This window comes from Cinclus cinclus, chromosome 2 (genome assembly GCF_963662255.1).
Source record: "Cinclus cinclus chromosome 2, bCinCin1.1, whole genome shotgun sequence".
Lineage (NCBI taxonomy): Eukaryota > Metazoa > Chordata > Aves > Passeriformes > Cinclidae > Cinclus > Cinclus cinclus.
In genome coordinates, this window is record NC_085047.1 from 69,261,806 (window position 1) to 69,282,333 (window position 20,528).

At 34.7% G+C, this 20,528-nt stretch overlaps 1 protein-coding gene across 10 annotated transcripts in view; it reads right to left on the reverse strand.

Annotated features, from left to right (window-relative positions):
• Positions 1–20,528, reverse strand: part of MYCBP2 (MYC binding protein 2) — a 171,926-nt gene that overhangs the window by 69,818 nt on the left and 81,580 nt on the right. For all 10 annotated transcript variants that reach the window (XM_062487781.1, XM_062487784.1, XM_062487786.1 and 7 more), the window contains 17 exons: positions 20,019–20,110; positions 19,017–19,151; positions 18,852–18,935; positions 17,516–17,612; positions 16,528–16,720; positions 15,637–15,911; positions 14,469–14,690; positions 12,822–13,013; positions 11,783–11,989; positions 10,266–10,397; positions 9,558–9,736; positions 6,858–7,000; positions 5,985–6,085; positions 4,581–4,799; positions 3,226–3,451; positions 2,810–2,928; positions 1,661–1,748 (listed from right to left, as the gene is read on the reverse strand). In XM_062487781.1, the coding sequence (XP_062343765.1) occupies positions 1,661–1,748; positions 2,810–2,928; positions 3,226–3,451; positions 4,581–4,799; positions 5,985–6,085; positions 6,858–7,000; positions 9,558–9,736; positions 10,266–10,397; positions 11,783–11,989; positions 12,822–13,013; positions 14,469–14,690; positions 15,637–15,911; positions 16,528–16,720; positions 17,516–17,612; positions 18,852–18,935; positions 19,017–19,151; positions 20,019–20,110 (2,704 nt within the window). The remainder of the gene's footprint in view (positions 1–1,660; positions 1,749–2,809; positions 2,929–3,225; positions 3,452–4,580; positions 4,800–5,984; positions 6,086–6,857; positions 7,001–9,557; positions 9,737–10,265; positions 10,398–11,782; positions 11,990–12,821; positions 13,014–14,468; positions 14,691–15,636; positions 15,912–16,527; positions 16,721–17,515; positions 17,613–18,851; positions 18,936–19,016; positions 19,152–20,018; positions 20,111–20,528) is intronic.

Consider the following 20,528-nt stretch of genomic DNA (forward strand, 5'->3'; position numbering starts at 1 on the left):
AAGAAGGAAAAGAAGTCTGATATTAAGGCATTTAAATGTTGCTGTAGAAAACCACAGCTTTACCTCTTTCTGCCACAGTGTTTTTCTGAGACACCAGCCAAAACACTCAAACAAAGCAAAATTACACACAACTGAAAACCATCTTAAAAGGCTGCACTGTAGTTTCCATTTGCAAACACTACCACTGTTGACTGTAATTCACCAGTTTTGTTTACTTAGAGGGTACAGTAGCCTTGTAGAGAAGCAATACACTTACAGAGCACAAGCACTGTAATCTTACCAGAAACATTAAGAGAATTGGTTAAAGTTCTTGTGCTGACGTTAGATGAACAGTTACACGCATCAACTGCTATTAGATCAGTAATCAGGAAACTCCTTATAGGCAATGCACCTATCCCTTCTCTCTACCAGATGATACACGACCACTTTTAAACACAGCTGTGACTGCATAAGTAACTTAACTGCTTATTTCATTTCAAACTTCTATGGGATAGCATAAAGCCAATCTATGTGCCACCCTCCTTGTTTTAGGCATTTAAACGGAACAAACATGAAAAGCTCCTAAGAGAGAAGTAAGAAGTATTGCAAAATATGTGAGATTAAGTTACAAAGATTTCCATCTTTTTGTTGTTGTTTACAGAAGAACAGCAAAACCAAGAGAAGCCCACGAACTAAGGACCTTGAGGACTAAGACATGAGGGCACTATTTAATCTGTAGAATTGCCTCCACTTTGGAGAATAAAATACAGATCCATTAGTTCAACTAAGGTGCCTCCTTACAACAAAGTAAGAAATTTCTATACAAACCAATTACACAAGCAAAATATGGAAGTAGATTTTGTGATTATAACTCCACACTGATCAGTGCTCTTCTGCTCATTAATCCACGCTTCCATTGAAACAGTATCTGAGCTTCCATTTGTGCTTCAAATTTAAATGATTGGGATATCCTATTATATATTATGAGCTTGTTTTCCCTACAGCTGATGCTATTTAAGAGAAATTATATTACTCATAATATGGCTGCATCATAAGAAGTTCTAATTTCATCTCTACATCCATTAATTTCCACAAACTCATTTTTCCTTACATTTTAAATTGCAGTGGGGTTACTAGAAACCTTTATTTGCTGCATCTGCTGTAAAAACTTGTGATTTCTTTTTTAATTTTAAGAAAAAGCTATAGTAGAAATATTTTTATTTCTACTACCATACTAGAAATGGGATAAGGTATACAGATGAAATGTTCACTTTCAACTTTAAAACAGTAGTTTTAAATTTTGCACTTCAATGCTGCAGGTATTTTTTCATTCAGAGAGGTGTGGAATGTGGGAAGAAAAGAACAGTGAAAGAAAAATAAAAGATACCTGCACATTTATGAAGTACCATGAGGAAACCGTGGGACACAGTTCATACAGTCATACGCTACCCGTAGATGGGATGAGCTCATTCAAATTAAAATGAGCAGGTTTCCCTCCTCCCCATATGCACACAATGGGAAAATAGTGAACAGAAAATACTGACAACTTTTTTGTTTGATTAATTCAGCTTGAAGACTCAAGTTTGTATTATTAGCTCTAACTAAAAGCAACAATAAGATTTAAATGTACTATCAATTCAGAAAACATGGAAAATGGTGAAATAATGAAGTATGCTCCTACCAATAGGAAGCGCTAAATCCTTCTTCATCAAAGCTGCTGCACAAGATCCTCCTAAATTTGCCAGTTCTTTCTCCAGCTGAATAATACCCTTCAAATAAAAAAAAAATAAAACATAATTAATGTCTCAAAAAACAGGAAAATAAATACATTTTCCTGACAATGTTTTAAGAAAAACTGTGTCCCAGTTTGAATCTTCTCAGTAATGTATTTCTTGTTGTACAGCTACTGCCATGTTTTGCTGTGACATAGGACAGTGTACCAAAATTTTTAGAATAAAAAAGTATGTTTTAAAACAATTACTTAAAACTTTTCTTTAGATTATAGTCTTAAGGTACTGGCTAACATATTTTAGCACTGACTGTTCAAAACATGCCAGCATTTTTTTTAATGCTTTAAAGAAAAAGCATGACATGCATCTATATTTTTTTTGTTTGTTTTTTTGCTTAAGCTAAAGTTATTTCTATTCAAACACTGACTGATTAGATCATCTGTAGGAATTATAAACCTGATTTTGCTGAAAGCCCGTGGGCCCACCATAGGTAATAATATTATGGTATGTTTTCTATCTGCCATGTAAAGAAATTGCAAAAGAAAGAACTGGGTCAAGGACATGAACAAATTTGATCTTCCCTTTGCAATAAACAGTGGTAGAAATGACTCATGTCCTTAAAGGCAAAATTGAGGAGACCACTGGGTAAATCCTGAGGTAGCCCAGATGCACACAGCATTTCCAAGGAGTCAGAGTTCTGGTGTAAGTGAGCACTGTAAATAATGCAAGCATGTCATTCAATTGGCAGTGACAGTAGAGAACTCCACACCTTTGGATCTCTGATGCAAGAGTAGGCCAGAATTTCAGGAAATCTTGTATCCCACTGACACACAAGATAAAATCACACTATGTTTTTGCAGAGTGCCACAAACCATGCAAAAAGCCATTTCAATAATATCCTGATTAAAGAATTCCAAATTAATAACGTCTTTAACAAAAAAATTTAGAACGTGTGTAAAATTAACCTAAAAATATTTTGCTAATGCAACTTAGTCACAAGTGAAAATACTACTTTTTTTACCCTCAAGAAATTTATTAGGTGCATTTATTAGGAGATTTAATAGGTGCAGCAATTATAACTATCTCACTTTTTCCCTTACCTCATCACTTCCTGGACTAAATTCATATCCAATTGCATAACATTTGAAGCCATAAAAACAAGCTTTTTCATCTTTCACGTAGTCTGATGCAGTCTCCAGAGAAAAAAGAGCTTCATTCCCTTAAAGAAGTAAAAGGATAAAATAAATATATTCTTCCTCATTTTGTATGTTTCTTGTACGTAAGTACATATGAAATCCAGCCTTTATATGCAAAATAACAATTAAAACCACAGAATAAACAAGCAGATCAATAATTTTCAAGCAAGAAACCTACTACAGACATAATTAACTTGCCAGCTTGGATAAAGACCATTCCTTAATTTGTTTGCCAAGATAATTCTGCAGAAAAATCAAACTTCCTCTAATTATTGTAGTAATTCACATTTCTAGTATGCATACCAGTAGCTCTGTATTACCTGGCAATACTAACACCATGGTAGGCCATCCTGAAGATCCAGAGAACTTTTTTAGTTCTATCCATGAATTAAGGTTTTCATGAACAGAGCTATGCTTTGGTCCAAATCCCAGGCTCTGTGCAATTCTGACAGGAATTAGTAAACGAAGAACATCCTCTGACTGAGCAGTGCCACACTGAGTGTCAAACTCTATTGTTATCCACCTGACACATTCAGGAAAAGTCACCTATAACAAAACAATAGTTTAATTATGTCCAAGCTTTTGGGATTCTTGGGGTTTTCTTTTACATTTACTTCTTCATTTCCATTTGGCCTTAACTCTAATTTAGTCTACAAAGGTGATTTAATTATGTAATTCTGCACAATTATTTTGCTAAATTAGCATTAAACGAATTTATTATTTGAAATTCATGTCCACCTGTAATGCTTTGTACTTTACTCAATTAGAATCCTGTATTGCACTTTACTCAGTTAGAATCCTGTATTATAACTTAATAGTCTGATTAAGTATTTGCACTGGTACCACTTGTGATTGTTTAAGAATTCCATACAGGTTCATTAAACAAAACAACCACAGACTATTACAAACACTGAACTATCAGATACCTTTTTCAAACTCAAACTTCAACAAACATAATGAATATCTGTTTTGAGCAATCCCACAAAAGTACTAAGCAGCTGAACCTCATTTGTGAATGCGGCCTGAACTACAACAGCGTATAGCTACAGAAATTCAAAGGCAGTAACTACTAAAATCAAGGCTTTAGACATGCTCCATAAACTTTAGGACAAAAATAAGCATTACTGCATCAGCATGATCATATGGTAACTACATTTTCTGCAGTGGATGTCTTGCTGTCTCACAGGACAAGCACTGCAATAGCGAAATAATTTATATCCTGTTCAGGCACTTGCTTATAGGTTTGCTACTTCTGGATGTTAATTTGACTAGGACTGACTTTAGTTATTTTTACAAAACGTTGTTTTAGAATTAGATAAGAAAGTCTGATTGAGATTATACACTCGATATGTAAAGACTTTGAACTTCTACCATCTGTACAGTAAGAGCAAAGAAACTCTGTATGAGAGCAGAAAAATATAAGACTATGCAAATTTAGGGACTTAAAGCAGATACCTGAATTAGGGGGTTAAAATGTCACTATTTTCCACTATAGTTGGTGGAGAGTTTTTGTCCAGAAAGCAGTACAGCAATAATATAAGGAAGTGTCTTCTATATTAGACAATACTAATTATCATCCACAGTAACAATTTTTCAGAGAGCAAATGCTGACTCAAGAAAACTCACATGTCAAGCTTTTTAAGAAGCAGCATGTGCACTTAGAAATGGTGCTCACCTTATAGTGTGTAACAGAGGCAGGTTTATAAGGATGCTCACTTTCTACAACAGCATAGTGATTGGAGGTAGTACAAGCTGAAAGCCCTTGCTCTGGCTGGTTTCCAGTGGTGCTGTCTGTAGACTGATTTGGGTTAAAAGCTGGAGGGGCATATTTCTGATTCAGAACTGCCACAGAAGGAAGTAGCTGTTGAACCAGGCCAAAGACCTCAACAGCAACCTGTAACATAGCACCACATGGGTTACTACAAAGTATTGTAACTTGGTAAAAACAGTACTTGCAAAAGTCCAATACTTTGATTTCTCTTCAGTGGCTGTTTGAACACTCTCAGAATATCAGTGTAACAAATCATTCAGTCATCTTGCAATTCCGTATCAACACAATCCTGACAAAAAAGGCACCAGTACATTCATCTCCTCTTGGAGACCCGCCAAAGCTGAAACAAGAATCTGTATACAAGCGTGACATCCTTTCTCCAAAATAGCTGCTACTAAAACGTTAAACATTAACAAACAGTAAGCACAAGTTCACAGAAAGTAAATAACATACTAAAGTAATAATGCAGTTATACTTTATAACCAGATTAATACTGGGGGATTTTTCAAACATTCAACATGTTTTAATGTATGAAACCTTAAGCATCGCACTGTTCCCTGTAATTTTCACTACATTTTCTAAGTAGAGGAACACATCTACAACAAAACACTTGGTTGTTTCAAATTCCAGTTGTATAAAGAAACAAGGTAACTAAAATCTGACACTCTTTCACAACATGTCTGCTAGATTTTAAGTGGCCAGTTCTATTTCCTCCCCCTTTGAAGAGAAGTCAGAAAACATCTTACAGCTCATGAAAAATCAATAAAAGGCAATAATATCTACTAGCTAAGCATTATTGACATTTGTAAATCTAATAACAGATTTCAAGAGTGTCCCAGAACAGGCACATGCAAGAAATGCCACGGCACGGAAAGGCATGTTCTTTTATTTATACCTGATACCTTTAAATGCTGATTTGACAGAAATAATCTTAGTTTTTTGTTATATAAATTTTATTTTTACAGTAAAGAGCAAATGCATCTGCTCATTAAATTATTTCATCCCAACAATGCTCATCAATGAGTTGTAAACGACATCGTTCTCATTCCTTTCCTACAACTAAAGACTGTCATATTTCTCTGCTTCCTTAAGGTATTTTTTTATGATGATTTCAATTGAAGTTGAAAAAAAAGTCATTATATGTTTTTAAAATTCTTGACTTATGGAAAATTCATGAGTCATGTTATCAAATATAAATCACTAATTCATAAAATAGTAAGAAATCAACATGTTCAAATTTTCAGAGTAAACCTCTTCCTTGCATAAACATTCATACATTTCTTCAGTAATTTCTGCCGAGGAGCATACCTTAGGAATAGCTGCTGCAACTGGTCCTATGTAGGCTATGATGAGGGGAAGCAGCATTGAAAACAGACTGGAAGAGCTGAGTACTTCTGGAATGTCTTCAGCTAAATAAAGATAATTAGAACAGAGGTATTATAAATAAAGATGGTATGGTTAAAAGCATATCTTATTTTTCTGGCTTGCCCCTTCCAAGTTAAACTTTTATTTCCTACACTATTTTTACTTCAGAATATTTTCATTATTCAGGCACTGTTGAATTCTGAGTCCGCCAAGTCCACCCGAGACAAATGTCATTATATACAGATGTCTGTTGAAAAATGTCCTTCTCTTAGAACATTATTTTACTTCATTCTTTCCCCTTTTGTGAAGCTGCATTCATATTTTATACAGTATAAAAGTTAGCACAACAGTTCTCCCAGCCCTTCAATATTAGTTTTACAGCACTACGTAATATTCTGGACATTTTGGCTACAATGGCTGATATCTACATTTCTCAAAAAGGGATGTTTAAGTGCTCATATATTAATTACATTAATCAATCCTACTGAATACATTCTCTGTGCAAAACACTAATGAAATTTGCAACCAACCCATCATGGAAGATCTTCTGGAAATAAAGAATCTTACCAGCTTCAACATGATACTTGCTAAAATGATGAACAAATTTATACTAAGTATCTGACGATGATATCAAAAACATAACTCAATGACAGAGAAGTTACTCACCATTTGATATCTACAGGAATGAAAGGTTAGAAAAATATTCTTTGGAAAGCAAAAGAGAAACACCATAGCTTTTCTATTCAGGTGATATTCTACTATTATGGCTTGCTAAGCAAAGTAAAGTCTGGAAAAGTAAATTTTCTCAAGCCTTACCATCTACAGCAAGAGCTCTGTGCAACAAGTCTTTGGCTGCTCGTACAACAGCACTCACGACAGAAAGAGCCCTGCTACAGTTTTTGTCTTCTTCATTAGCTTTGTTCAACAGCTGTGACTGCAGATCTCCATCATACTCACTCCTGGATAGTGGATTAAGTTAAAGTAAGTTCACAAATACAAAATTACATTAAAAAAGAAGGACTAATTTTTAGCCAAAAAATACGAGAAAGCAATTTAAAAAAATGAAGAAACAATGGAAAGTATTTTGGAGGAAAAGTCTCACTGCTAGTCCTGTGCAATAACTTTGTTTGGGAAAAAATACAAAAAGCAGTTTTCTGAAATGGTTCCTATCTCTAGATGCCTTTTAAACCACATAAATGTATTAGTTGCTAAGCTCTTCCAAAGCCAGTTGCCTGTCTTGGTAAAAATAAAGCAACGTAAAAATGCTTCACAGAAACAAGAAAAACTTTCTTAATGGATATTCCTGCATTTTCATAAGAGACAAAGATTATCCCTTCTTATTTCAAAGATTAATTATGGCTTTGAAATACCATCTTGGGCTTAACCCTTAACAAATACTTCTTCCCTTCAAATCCATTCTGTATGTCAAATCAGGCTCTCCTAAACAACATTATGTATTACACAATTTCAATAAGGTATAATTTGCTTTTTCAAAGCTGTCAAATGACAATTACAAACTAATCCAAGCCTTCAGTATGATAGTGATTAAGCTTTGGCACAGAGAAATAAAACCACTTAGTCAACATGTAAAACAAAATCTACCATTCTCTTTTGGCCATCTTATGTTTGTTCAGTAGCATTCTGAGGACTAGTGCTGCAGAATGTTCAGAAATTTTACTTTGAGTAGTTCAGTGAACAAGGATATCTCTCATTCTCTGTGATGTGAATCAACCACTCTTGCAAAAAGATCATTTTTTCCAAATATCCTAGAATTGTAGCTTTGCTGTCAGCCTCAAGCCTTTTTCATTTGAACTTGCTAGCCACTGATGGTAGGTGCAATTCAACTGAGTACTTTTCCAACTAATCCCTCCAAAACTCTTCTGCCCTCACCAAAAAGTGTGTTAACTTCTGTATTTGGCCCTTCTTGCATATGCCTAAGAAGCAATTCTATTGATATCTGAGCATCCTCCAAACAAAATGGAGTGTGACTTTTACAAGCTGCTCTATAATAGACTCAACATTTGTTTCTTTGCTGTAAGCAAATCAAAACCTCACATCACTATATATCAAACAGTGAGTCCTCAAACTAAGTCCATAACCATAGTCATGCATCAGAAAACATTAAATTTATCTTGTCCATGCAAACTAAAAAAGACATTGCAATTACAGCACAGCACTGCAATTTTTCCTAATACAATTTATTCTGTAACAGTTCCAATTTGTACCACTAGTCTTTCACAAACTTCTTTGAAATTTATCAGTTGAAATAAAAAATCCTGAGACTGTTCTGATCAGGACTTTTCATATGTTAATTTATCATTGCTACAATGTCTTGAAGTTTCCATTACTGAAATTATGTCCTTTGCTTTTCTGAAATCAAAGAAACTTATTTTGCTTTTATTTTTTCTTTGCCTGTATAAAAGCAGACAAACGAGGAGTGAAAATAGATGTTTTTCATATCTTTCATCCTTCTTACATAATTATACTTTCCAATACTTAATAATAAAGTTCATGATTCCAGGAGACTAAATCAATTAGTCTCATGACCTGCACCACTGCAACTGCATTCTTTAATAAGCAATTGCTGTTTTTACTGACAAGCTGGATCTTTGAGCATAATCTCATGTTTTAAGGTAGTTCAGCACTATCTTATATCTTCAAATATACTGTTACTATAATTTTGCAGGTCACTTTATTTCTTCATATTTTACATTCTTTAAAACCTTCTTAAGAGCAACAAGTTCATGTGCTTGTTAGTCTAAAATATAACAGTTGGTATAGTATTATTTTTTTAAAATTCTCTATATCTTTTATTATGTAGGTACTTCTCACACAATCAAAGATAAAAACAAATTATTATTCACCAATCCATTAATTCCTTCCATCTTCTGTTGATCAGCCTTGTACTGCCAATTGAAAATTGTGTCTTTGTACAAATCAGGCTAAGTACCTCAAACACAAAAGCAATGCTTTCTGCAAAAGCATTACCACAAGTGAATTCCTACTATCATCCTGAAAGGCTGAAGTAAAGCTTCCCTGCAGGACAGTCAGATGTTTCAGCTGATTTTCTTCAGGCAACTGCAATTTCTCTTTTTATACCTTTCAATAAGTAAGAGAGGAGACAGCTCCTATATAAATAGACCTTGCCTCACTACCTGATGCAATTATTTTTGGAAACTGAAGAACTGAATAAATTGGAGAGATAAACATACCAGTGAGTAATCTCTCATATCTATTATGGTATAGAAAAAACAGACACTGAAATAGTGTATCTTACGAGTTTCCCATACTTAGACCTTTAAGGTGCTAAACAATGGACCTCACAGAAAGTCAACCATCACATTACTTGTCAAGTCAAAAAAACACCCAGAGAACCTAAAACAAGACTGGAAGAGGCATCACAAACACACTCTGGATGCATTTATTTCAACCACTTCTAAAAAACAGATGTAGTATAATAGCACTGTGATGGTTTCATTCACTTTTCTTAGAAATGAACCATCACAACACACAAACCTGTAATAAAGAATCTGTGGGATTTGTCCTCGTGTTTGGTTGGTGCCATTGCTGCTCAGACTGCACGTACTAAATGTAAACGTTACACCATCTGGACACTGAACTGTGGTCATTCCACCATCTCCATTGGCAGTCCGGCTTCCGTAATTCCTCAAACGAACTGCATATTTCACATTTTCCTTAGAAAGGACAGCAAAAACAGGTTGCAGTACAAAACAAGTACCTAATGACTTCATGGCACATGAAAGTTATTATGTTACATACTGAAGAGTCTGAAAAGTCCTTCAAAGCACTCTACAAATGAAATTGAACAAAAACCCCCAGAATTTAACCAAGATCACAGCTGTTCCATGTTCCCAAACTATGGGCCGTAACTTAAATTACTACTAATTACTTGAAGAGTAAGCAGATATCCAGGAAAATTAACTATCAAGTTGCACAAAAAAGTTGCGCTTTCAAAAACATTCTAAAATTACTAAGCAACTAGAATCTCCCTTATGCAATTATAACAACTGGAATGTAATTTCTTCTAGCTGACAGGATTTGGAATTTTTAATTTATAGGTCAATTGAGACTTTATGAAGCACACATGTCAAGATCAACTTGTGAACAGGCATCCAAAAACCCAAACAATTTACACTGACCATTTCAATTTTGTTATCCCAATAAGTTGTATGAAACCTACAGATGTGCTTTGATTTTATTTACCTTCAGTGGGACAACTTTGTCAAGTCTGATTTCAGCTATGTCACTGGGAGAATCATCTGTGGTGTAAGTTCCTTTAACCAATTCTAAAGAGGTCCATCTATGAGAATGAGTTGCATCTCCAGTATGATCACTCTGATTCAAAGAAACAAAGTAATTTTAATACATTTATAATGTAAATATATGACACACACAATTATGCAACTTACATTTCATTGCACAAATTGTTACATATGGCATTACAAATGAAAATATGAAAAACCTGTTCAGAGTCAATAGTAAAGCCTTTCCCCTAAACAGGAAGTTGCTGAGCAGAGAGGTTTATTTCCCATAATAGCCTATGCTTGTCCTTTGGAAGAAATCAGAATCATCAGTTACAGTGACCAACTGTGTGCAAAAGAAAGTTTTGCTTCATTAGAAGAACCCACAATGCAGTTCTATGCTGCTTCTAAGAAAGTACATCAACAGCACATGAAACAGGTATTAGATACAGCCTCATCATGCTGGTAGGCCATTACCCTTTTCTGCAATATTTGGTTTTAACCTCATTTCTCCTTTTCATTCACAGTTTACAGAGGTAACTGGTACTAATTTACATTAGTAAATGTAAATTAGTAAACTCCAGAAAGTGAAAAGCCCCGGTGTCCTAGGTTACAATCCAGGATGTGCCCAAAATCTATTCTATCACCACCTTCATGAACTGTTAATGGGCCCATCAATGCCTTGCCATGACCCATAGATAACTCCCTCCAGGAGCGATCTCTGTTAAGAGGCAATCAAGGACCTACTGCATCCCACTGGGATATGCCCCGCCCAGAGGGAGGAGCCAAGGATCCTCACCTGGATATAATGTGGGATTTGGGCCCTTACCCACTCGATCTTTCACAGAGGACAAAGGCTACCAGATCTTCTCTATGAGATCACTGCTTCAACTAGACTGCTTTATCTGGGCTGCTACCACCAGTCCAGGATTTTCCACTGTTCCAGCTTGGTGCTCCTGGAGTTCCGCACCGGAATCAGACTGCCCCAGGTTTTGTAAAGCAAAGCCCCTCAAGGTCCCTAGTTCTGTTTACTTTCAATGCTGTAGTTATTGTTGTTCATTTGTCTTGCTATGCATATTAGTAAAATAACTGTTATTCCTATTTCCATACCTCTGCCTGAAAGCCCCTTTAATTTTCTTAATTATAATAATTTGGAGGGAGGGGATTTGAATTCTCCATTCCAAAGGGAGGCTCTGCCCTCCCTAGCAGATACCTTTCTTTCAAACCAAGACACCCCAATACCTCAAATATTACTTGTAATAGAAGAGTTCAGGACAATAACAAAGACCCTCCTAGATATGGTATGAAGCTTGTGGTAAATACAAAAATCTTCCACCACAAGCAGAAAGCCCTACTACCAGTGCACTGTTTTACAGGCAGCCTAGACTGAACAATATGAAAATATCACATTGTAAAACACACTCTAAAAAAACCTGAGCTTACTTCCGTTCAAATTGTTTTCCCAAATGTAGTACTTACATCATCAACTAATACCTCCAACTCATACTCATGAATTCCTCCTCCACCATAAACAGAAAATCCTACTACAACTACACCAGGTTTGTCAACAGAGAAACATATTGCATCAGGGGATCCATTCCCAGTATTCCAGCTTCTTCCCTGGCTTGTTTTAGTGAATCGATTTGGAGTGGATTTGACAGAATGGAGAGAATTCAGTCCATCAACCTGTGAAAAGTTAAATACAGTTGTCAGAAAATATTAACTGCTAAATGTTAGGCAGCTTTAATAAAGTAAAGTGAATTAACTTAGGGAATTTCTCAAGTGGCTAAATTTTAAAACTCAACTCATAAAACCACAGAAGATGCCACTACTTTTCTAGTTAATACTGACTAAAGAAAAAAGGAAGTATTTCTGATAATAAGAAAGAATAATTAGGAATCCAACTTGTTCTTTAAAAATATTAAAATACATATTTAATAGGATGAATTACCAAAAAAAAAAAAAATACAGGTTAGCTGTACTAAAAGAAATGTTAGGTATTTCTGCTTTAGATAAAGGTTAACTGTTTCTGCCTTAAGTACTTTCAAGATCAAGATAGGGCAGAAACAGATGTTACATAATGACAAAAACACCTTGAATCAAGATGTTATCAAAAGCAGGATTCTTTCTGTGAGAAAAGCCTGTTGATAGCACAGAGACAGTGACATGCCTTTAACAAAGTTAAATACCTTTCTGTCATTTAATGAAGTTATAGGCTCCTGAAAAGATTGTATATGTACACAAATATGCAAGCAAAAGGCAAAGTACTCAAAAAATTGCCATTTTAAACAATCTGCGGTATTGTGCAGCCCTAACGAAGCTAATTATCAACAGTACTTTACTAATACAGTGAATATATACTTTTAAATTTATGCAAAACATCTGCATTACTCAAAACATAGAATTCCAGAATCTCTGAAAGATGTGCACCCCTCTAAAACACCCATCCCGGCCTGTACCACATTAATAACATGTTCGTCCTAAAAGACTTCTAAAAATGATTTTAAAGCAGCTTTACCTCAGATCCTAATGCTGATGCTGTAAGCTCACTCACAATACTAGCAAGCAGCCCACAGGTATTAGAAACCAGATGTGAAGAGAAAAGTTCATTTTCTCTTCTAAGGCTGTTCCGTACTGGCAAAACAACAATGACCAACATCTTTTCCAACACTTCCCGAAAGCTTGTCATCCCTGAAACATTTTCTTCACTCTGCAGTATGAACAAAAACAATGATAAATGACATGGTTATTAAAAAAAACAAAACACAACCTTTGACATATTATAAGTATTAGGCAGTTGAAATATCTGTGACTTCATAAAGATAAGCAATGACTAGAAGGTGGAAAAGAAACCTAAAATTCTCAAAGCTATCATGGTATGTATTCCTTTGTCAAAAGAATTGATTAATGTCCCTAATTTCCTGATTGAAGTGATTACAAGTCTTTTATGGCATTCAACAGATACCATATACAGGTGTCCTTCCCCAGGAGAGGTCTCTTCTTTATCTACTACATAGCCAAAAAAACTCGAGGGCTTTAAAAGCATACATTAAAACACAGTGGACTTATACCTTTGAAACTGTTCATATAGTTTTCTTCTGCAGTGTCTACAAAAGAAACTTGGAAGCTTTATGGTTTTGGTGTTAGCAAAAAGCAGCTTCTATGCAAAGAGGTAAGAGAAAACCAGTGGTGAGTTGACTATAAATTAAGTTGCTCTTTGCTGAATCAAGACTATGAAACAAATCTAAGCTTAGGCATCTATTGTGTCTTCTTAAATAAAATGGAATAAATAATAAGTATTATATTTACATTTAATAGTGTGTGGTGTTTTTTTCTTTCATTAATTTGTACAGGTGCTTTCCAAGTTCATGAAAGCTTTTAGCACAATAATGGCCTACAATTTTATTGTGCTTTTAGCACAATAATGGCGTATGTCCCCCAGCTTAGCTGTATTTTATGAAGAGCAGAAAACTTCTGACCTTAACTTTTGCTCTAAACTTCTGGTAATGATAGACTCTACAACTATCCTTTATTTACTTTTCTTGGATAATTTGTAATTTCTTATTATCTTACCCCTGTTGTCTTCCAAACTGAAGAATACCATTTAGTAGTCCCATCTGATTATCATCTTTACCTTTCTCATTACTGTAAATCAATTCTAAAATAACAGAACTGGAACATTACAGCATTTAAAAGCCCTTGATTAGGACAACCTTTGCTAGAACAGTGTGAAATATTGCGATTCCTTTACTGATGCCTTTAAAAACTCCAGTTTGGGACATGACTTTTTATTACTGAAGTTGTGTTGACTCTTCCTCAAAACACCAAATCTACTTACGTGCTCCTCCTTGTAATCACACGAAACAGCTAAAAAACTGTTGCAGAAAACACTATGCAACAGAATACTACTCCAAAGTATATTTATTCCAATTTAATATTCCAAGATGAGAACCATTCTGCTTAGACATTCTCCAAAGAAGAAACAGTTGGAATACTTCAGGCAAAAAGTCGAAAATTGTAAAAAATAATAGGTTTCTGAAATAAGCCTTTTAGAAAGAAAACTGAAAATTCACGTACATCTTTATCAAGCAAAAAACTGCAGGTATGTAACAGCTTTTTGCTGCAAAGTAAAATAAATCATGAAATGTTTAGAATACATCCTAACCTGACTAAGCTTTTCCATGTGTGCAACCAGAAGAGGAAAGCGGTGGGCTAGAGCAGAGTCGTTCTCAGTGCTGACTTGTTTAACCATGGAGCGCAGCAAGGCCTCTCCATCATAAGCAATGGGAAAGATGGAGGTCAGCTTCACTGACGTGTGGCACAGAGCAGACATGACAGCAGCAAGGAGACGGCTACTGGAGGTCTTGAAGTTTGCTTCCTGGATATCCTTAGGACATAAAGAGAAATTAACAGAATGGCACCACTGCACTGAAACAACAGAAAAACTACGTTTGAAAGGCACTTTCCAGCTTGACCGTAATTAATAAAAATAACTTAGAGAAAGCTTTCCTATGAATTTTACATGGTCTTCTCTCATAAGCTTGAATTTAGATCTTCCAAACTGGAGTAATTAAAATATCTTGGTTGGCATATTTTAAAATAACAAACTGGTCTAATATTACTTTTGAAATGATAGTAGCCTTTGAAAACAAGGCTTTTCTTGTAATTAACAATTATAATTAAACAAACTTAGAATAATACATTAAAGAATAGCTTCTTCCTTGAAATTGTGCATGTTAAATGAATTTTCATGCAAAGTTGCAAACTGTTTGCATCTCACCACAAGCAATGCAAGCAACCAACTACACTGTTTGATGTGGGATGCTCATTCACACTAAGCAATAGAAGGAAGTTGATTATACAACAGTATTTCCAGTTGCTTCTCATGTACTTGGCTGGATCAGAGCACTGCTGTAATGCTTAATAATGAGGAATTGCTCAAATATTAGTGATTAAAAAAAGAGCAAGAGTAAGCACGTATCCTCATATACCTGGCCTCAACACTGAAAAAGCAGGTGCTGACAGCACCATAAATTTTCATCACTGTCCCACAGAAAATCTTAAAAAGCTAAAGAAGACTAAAGTTGCTGGGCTCTTATTCAAGTACATTCAGAGAACACCCCAAACAAACAAAACCAGAAACAAATCCAATACCTACTTATAGAACAAAAACATCCAAACCACAACAAAACTCAAGTTGCAAATCAGGAAAAATGCAAAAAAAAAAAAAACAAAAAACAAAAAAACAGTAATAGTTTTAAGTATTACTGGGCTTCAATTTGAGCAAAAGGGCAAGCTAAGCTGTAATATTTACTTCTGCCATTTTAACGTACCTGGTCCAAACAGTTCAGCAAGTCACAAAGACATGCCCACTGGAGAGCTGGTGTTGGATAGAATGAATGGAAGCAAGCTGTGAATGTATTATGGCATTCCTGAAGAACAGCTTCTAACAGACTGAGAGGCTGACTGAGATATCCTTGTGGATCATTGTCCAACTTCACCATGCAATGGTCAACTCCTTCAGATAAAATTTTTCTCAGCAAGGTCCTAGTTTTTCCAATGCAATCTGCTAGTTTGCTGGTTTCTTCTACAACTGCCTTAGCTGTAGCTAGATTACACAAACAGAAGCATTAAATGTACAATAATGAAACGTCTTCATGTTACAGTGCACATTTTACATGCAAATAGGAAAACTGGGAATTTAGCAATATTCTTGAATCTACATTTAGAGACGTTAATTCCAAAAGTATTTAACACCCAAAAGGGTGTTAAACTCTACCAAAGATACATGAGCATTAAAAACTTCCCCTTTAAGACCTTTCTTTAATATATACTGTGTTTTAATGAGCATTGTTAAAGTACAGGCATGAAAAACACATACAATCTTTCAAATTCACACTGTGCTCACCACTACAGCAAACACCACGTACAGAAATATGAAAAAAGATAGAAATAGTCCAAAACAACTCAACTGGCAAGTCAAACAGGAAATTAACCTAAAGTACACAGGTTACAGCATAAACATGTGGTACTAGGATACTTAGTTATGCAGACAGTTGAAAATTTCCTGCTCCTGAAAGCAAGTCTTTTAATTGCTGCAATAAAACCATCTGTGTGAGCAAATATATTTGATATCACATCCCACATGAACACTTAGATCAAACCATAAATGTCCTGTCGATTATTTGCTAATAAATATGAAACAAGTGAACTGAGAGGAATACCTGATATTGGATATATTTCACAGGTGTAGACCCTCAGCAATCTCAAGCAGCAAGTACCCACAAAACGCAACCTTTCTAAATCCAGAAGAGTAGCAGTGTATTGGAAACCCTTCAGCCCACGAAGTTCTTCAACTCCCAGCACCAGTGTTGTCCAACTCCAGTGAAGGATGCTCAGTAAAGATTCAAAGCATTCCTATTTCCAGGCATGAATGATACCGAAGACAGATTTAGTGTTAAACAAGAAATGACTGTTCTGCATGAGTATTAGATGAAAAGCAAATAGCACCTATACCTATGTTTATTATGAAAACACATTTATGTCTATACACATCTACCATGCAATACACAAATCCTAATTTGCTTGAGAATAAAAAAAGCAATGAGAATGCAGAGGACACTTCACTGTAGTACCATGATAAAATTTATCTATAATCTATATTAGAATAATATGTGTGAAAGCCTCTCAGTTATTTAAGAACAAATGTATTCACCTGTTATAGAGATTTTTCATTAAATTTTACTTGTTTTATCTACAAAAGAGCGCAAAACCAACTTTTGACATAAAACATTCTTGTCATAAAGTATTATCAGGGCCGTCTTCAATTTTTTTTAAACAGTTATGATCTGCAGGACCATGACTGATATAGGATATTTACTACATTTATAGTACTTGAAAGCTAAACAGAAGCACATGACAGATCACATAAAATTTGAGGATTTAAAAAGTTTTGTTTCTACTATTATTATTGTATGTGGTTAATACTTTCACGTAGTTGTACCTCAAAAAGCAAAATGAAAGTATTTCATGTTGAATACCAAAATAAAATTTTCAGAAAAAGTAAAAAAAAAATAAAAATATTCTATCAGTGTACCTAACTTCTGCTTGAGAAAGCAAGCACAAAACCATTGTTATTTCCACATGTACATCTTTCAGTTTCCTAACCATATATGAACTTGCAGGAAACAGAAAATTGTTGATAGTACTCACCACTGAGACAGTTCTGGCAAAAGATCTCTTTAGAATATGTACAGGTTCACTAGTTTGCTGTTTTCCTTTGGATGCACTGCCATCACTTGTTGGCAACCTGGAAGAACAATTTTAGAACTTGAAGTCTCCAGTTCTAGTAGAGTTTTGGGTTGAGTTTGGTGTTTTGTTTTTTACTTTTTGTATTTTTACTGATTTTAGTGTTGAAGTAGGTTAAAAAAAACAAAGTGAAAATAAGTTTTAATTCTCAAAAAAAAAGTCCAGTTTCAATATAACTTCCTCCAGTTTTCTAATCATTCTAGAGCAGTAACCATGTACCTAAAATTTTGCTCAAGTGGCAGTGAAACTGAACTGTGACAACTGAAAATAAGGTTGAGATTTAATTACATGAAATTATTACAAGTATCTACTGTATTTCCTCAGAGGACATCAAACTAGAAATGTTATTCCTTAAAACAACACTAGTTTTGTGAAGGGAAAAATATATGTGGAGGTTAAAAATACCGACATCTATCATTGCAGCACCTCCTCTTTTGTGCCACTCATTGGTCTTCAGAGGCCTCAAGGCTTTTTTGCCTTTTGGCTACAGTGATCTCTCCATAGAAATCACCCAAATGATGAATTTATCATTTCAGGATTTCATACACATCGAAATGAAACCTTCACCTGGAGGGACAGGGCATCTATGGACAGAAAGCTTAATGGCAGAAGTAAGCTGTTCTGCGAAGGACCTTGGAAAAGGACATGCTTAGAAAGGACAAGAGAACTGGTGTGAAAGAATTCTAAGTTTCAGAATCAGCGTGAAGGCCAGGGGATTTTATATACACAAACAAAAGGTAAAAATTATGTCATGTATATTTCTGAGGAAATCTGTAAAATATACAGTCAACACAGTGATAGAGTTCCTGATTATTAAAACACGTAACATTTATCATGGCAATGGTAAGTTTATGGTAACTTATTGTAAAGCACAGTTGATTTTGGCTTTGTTTCATTAACATTGTTTGTTCAAGAGTATACAGTTCCTAAACTGAGGATGACAAAATAGAGTGCTTCCCAAGCAGCAAAAAATATTACTCATGTTATATGAAATTGTGAAGTTCTGTGGATGCAAATGAAAATTTCAAGACTCATGCAGGATGACTGCAAGAAAAATAGCAAGGAATCAAATGTGGGTATAATTTCATTACTTTTCTCAAACACACCTAAGTTTTCCCCACATTTTTCTGATTTCCTTTGATTAATACAAAATTTTTTTCATGAAATACAGTAAAAATGAATTTAATATTTCTATTTAAAAAAACATGCCAGTAAATTGTTCCAGAGATAGAAGTATTACCTGTATAGTAATTGTGGAATCTGCCCTGCATTCACATCTGTACCATTATTTGATTTCTTGGAACTTTTAAACTGAAATACAACTCTGAAAGACAAATAACCCAGTTATTATTCAAGTCTTATTAGAGCTCTTCTTTTCAAATAAAAAACACAGAAAAAAATATACCCATCATCTGTAGTAATAGAGGCTTGCCCATGAGATCCACAATCACTGCTAGGTCCTGACACTCTTGCCCAGGCTACGTACCACCAGCCAGCTTGCAGGAGTACTGGCTCATCAAACATCATTGCATATTTCTCTCTGGGAGAAGTAAATTTGGGAAAATGTTAGATGTGAATTATTTTTTTATATTAATTTTTAACAAATTGCACCCTAATCATAAAAGAAATTCACAAGTAATGGTATTAAGCTGTTTGTATTTATATTCAAAACCCAAAAGATTTTAATCCAAAAATATTGTAGTAATTAAAAATAATAGTTCAGAAGGACCTACAAATGCCTAAGTCATGCTTGTTCTTGAATTGTGAAACAGTCATAACAATGCCAAACAGAGTAAGGAGACATTAAGTTATATTAACACATATAAACCCAATCACATTTAATATATAATACTGCAAGCAAAGTATTAATTATAAAATACTATATAATATTGATTTCAGAACATGTTTGTAAATTACAAGAACTTATACATATTTCTTAGTAATTACAATAATTATTCAAGAAATTAATAGAATATATATTTAGGGGATTGATATATAAGACTTAAACCTGAAAGAATTAATCATGTATCATTTGAAATTTAAATTACTTCATTACAGGGAATGTAAAAGCAGCTAGAACATGGCTAACCCCAACCATATGCATGAAAGAGCTGCTGCAATATTTTGTCTTGTGGTCTCAATGAAGGAAGATGGGATTTGACTTGGATTTATACAAGAGCAAGAATTAGACTTTTTTCTTATTTTAATTTAAATACCATAATAGTTAGGGGACGTATTTGGTGTTTTAGTATTTCCCTACACACTTCAAGTATTTTATATCATTTGCTACAAAACTCTGATCATGTAGACCATCTCTGTTGGTATTTAAAGTAATACTGAAATGTGTACAGGGAAATAAAAATAAAGATCAAGAAGGAGGTATAAGTACGTAAGGTAAACTTCTCACCTGGCAGCACAGTCATATGCTAAGACATCTGTCTCAGCAAGGAGGTCTCCATCTGTCTCATGATCTCCCCCATCTGGACCCAATTCAAATAACTGGTGAAGTAAGAAAAATGGTACAATTATGTCTTAGGTGTTAGAAACTTCATAGTACCACTTTTTCTTGTCTGGCATTCTGGAAATCGTATAGTAGTCTTCCTTCCCAAAAATAACGACTACTTAATATCACTAACAGGCAAAACCCCATTTGGAAGTCAGGCATTAATTGTTAAGAAACAGCAATTGACACTGACCTCCCAGTCTTATGTCCAGATATATTTTTAAGTGGAGAAACTCCCTAAATCTTGCAAAAAGGACAAAAGCAGAGCATCTAAAAAAGGCAAAGTTGGGCAGAAGTTGATGGTTTTCCATCACTGACTGAACTGCACTACACAAATGTAAGACAGACTCAGCTACTCTGGAAAGGAACAGCTTGACATTGCAGCAGAGACAGTCAATAGTGTTATCAACAGTT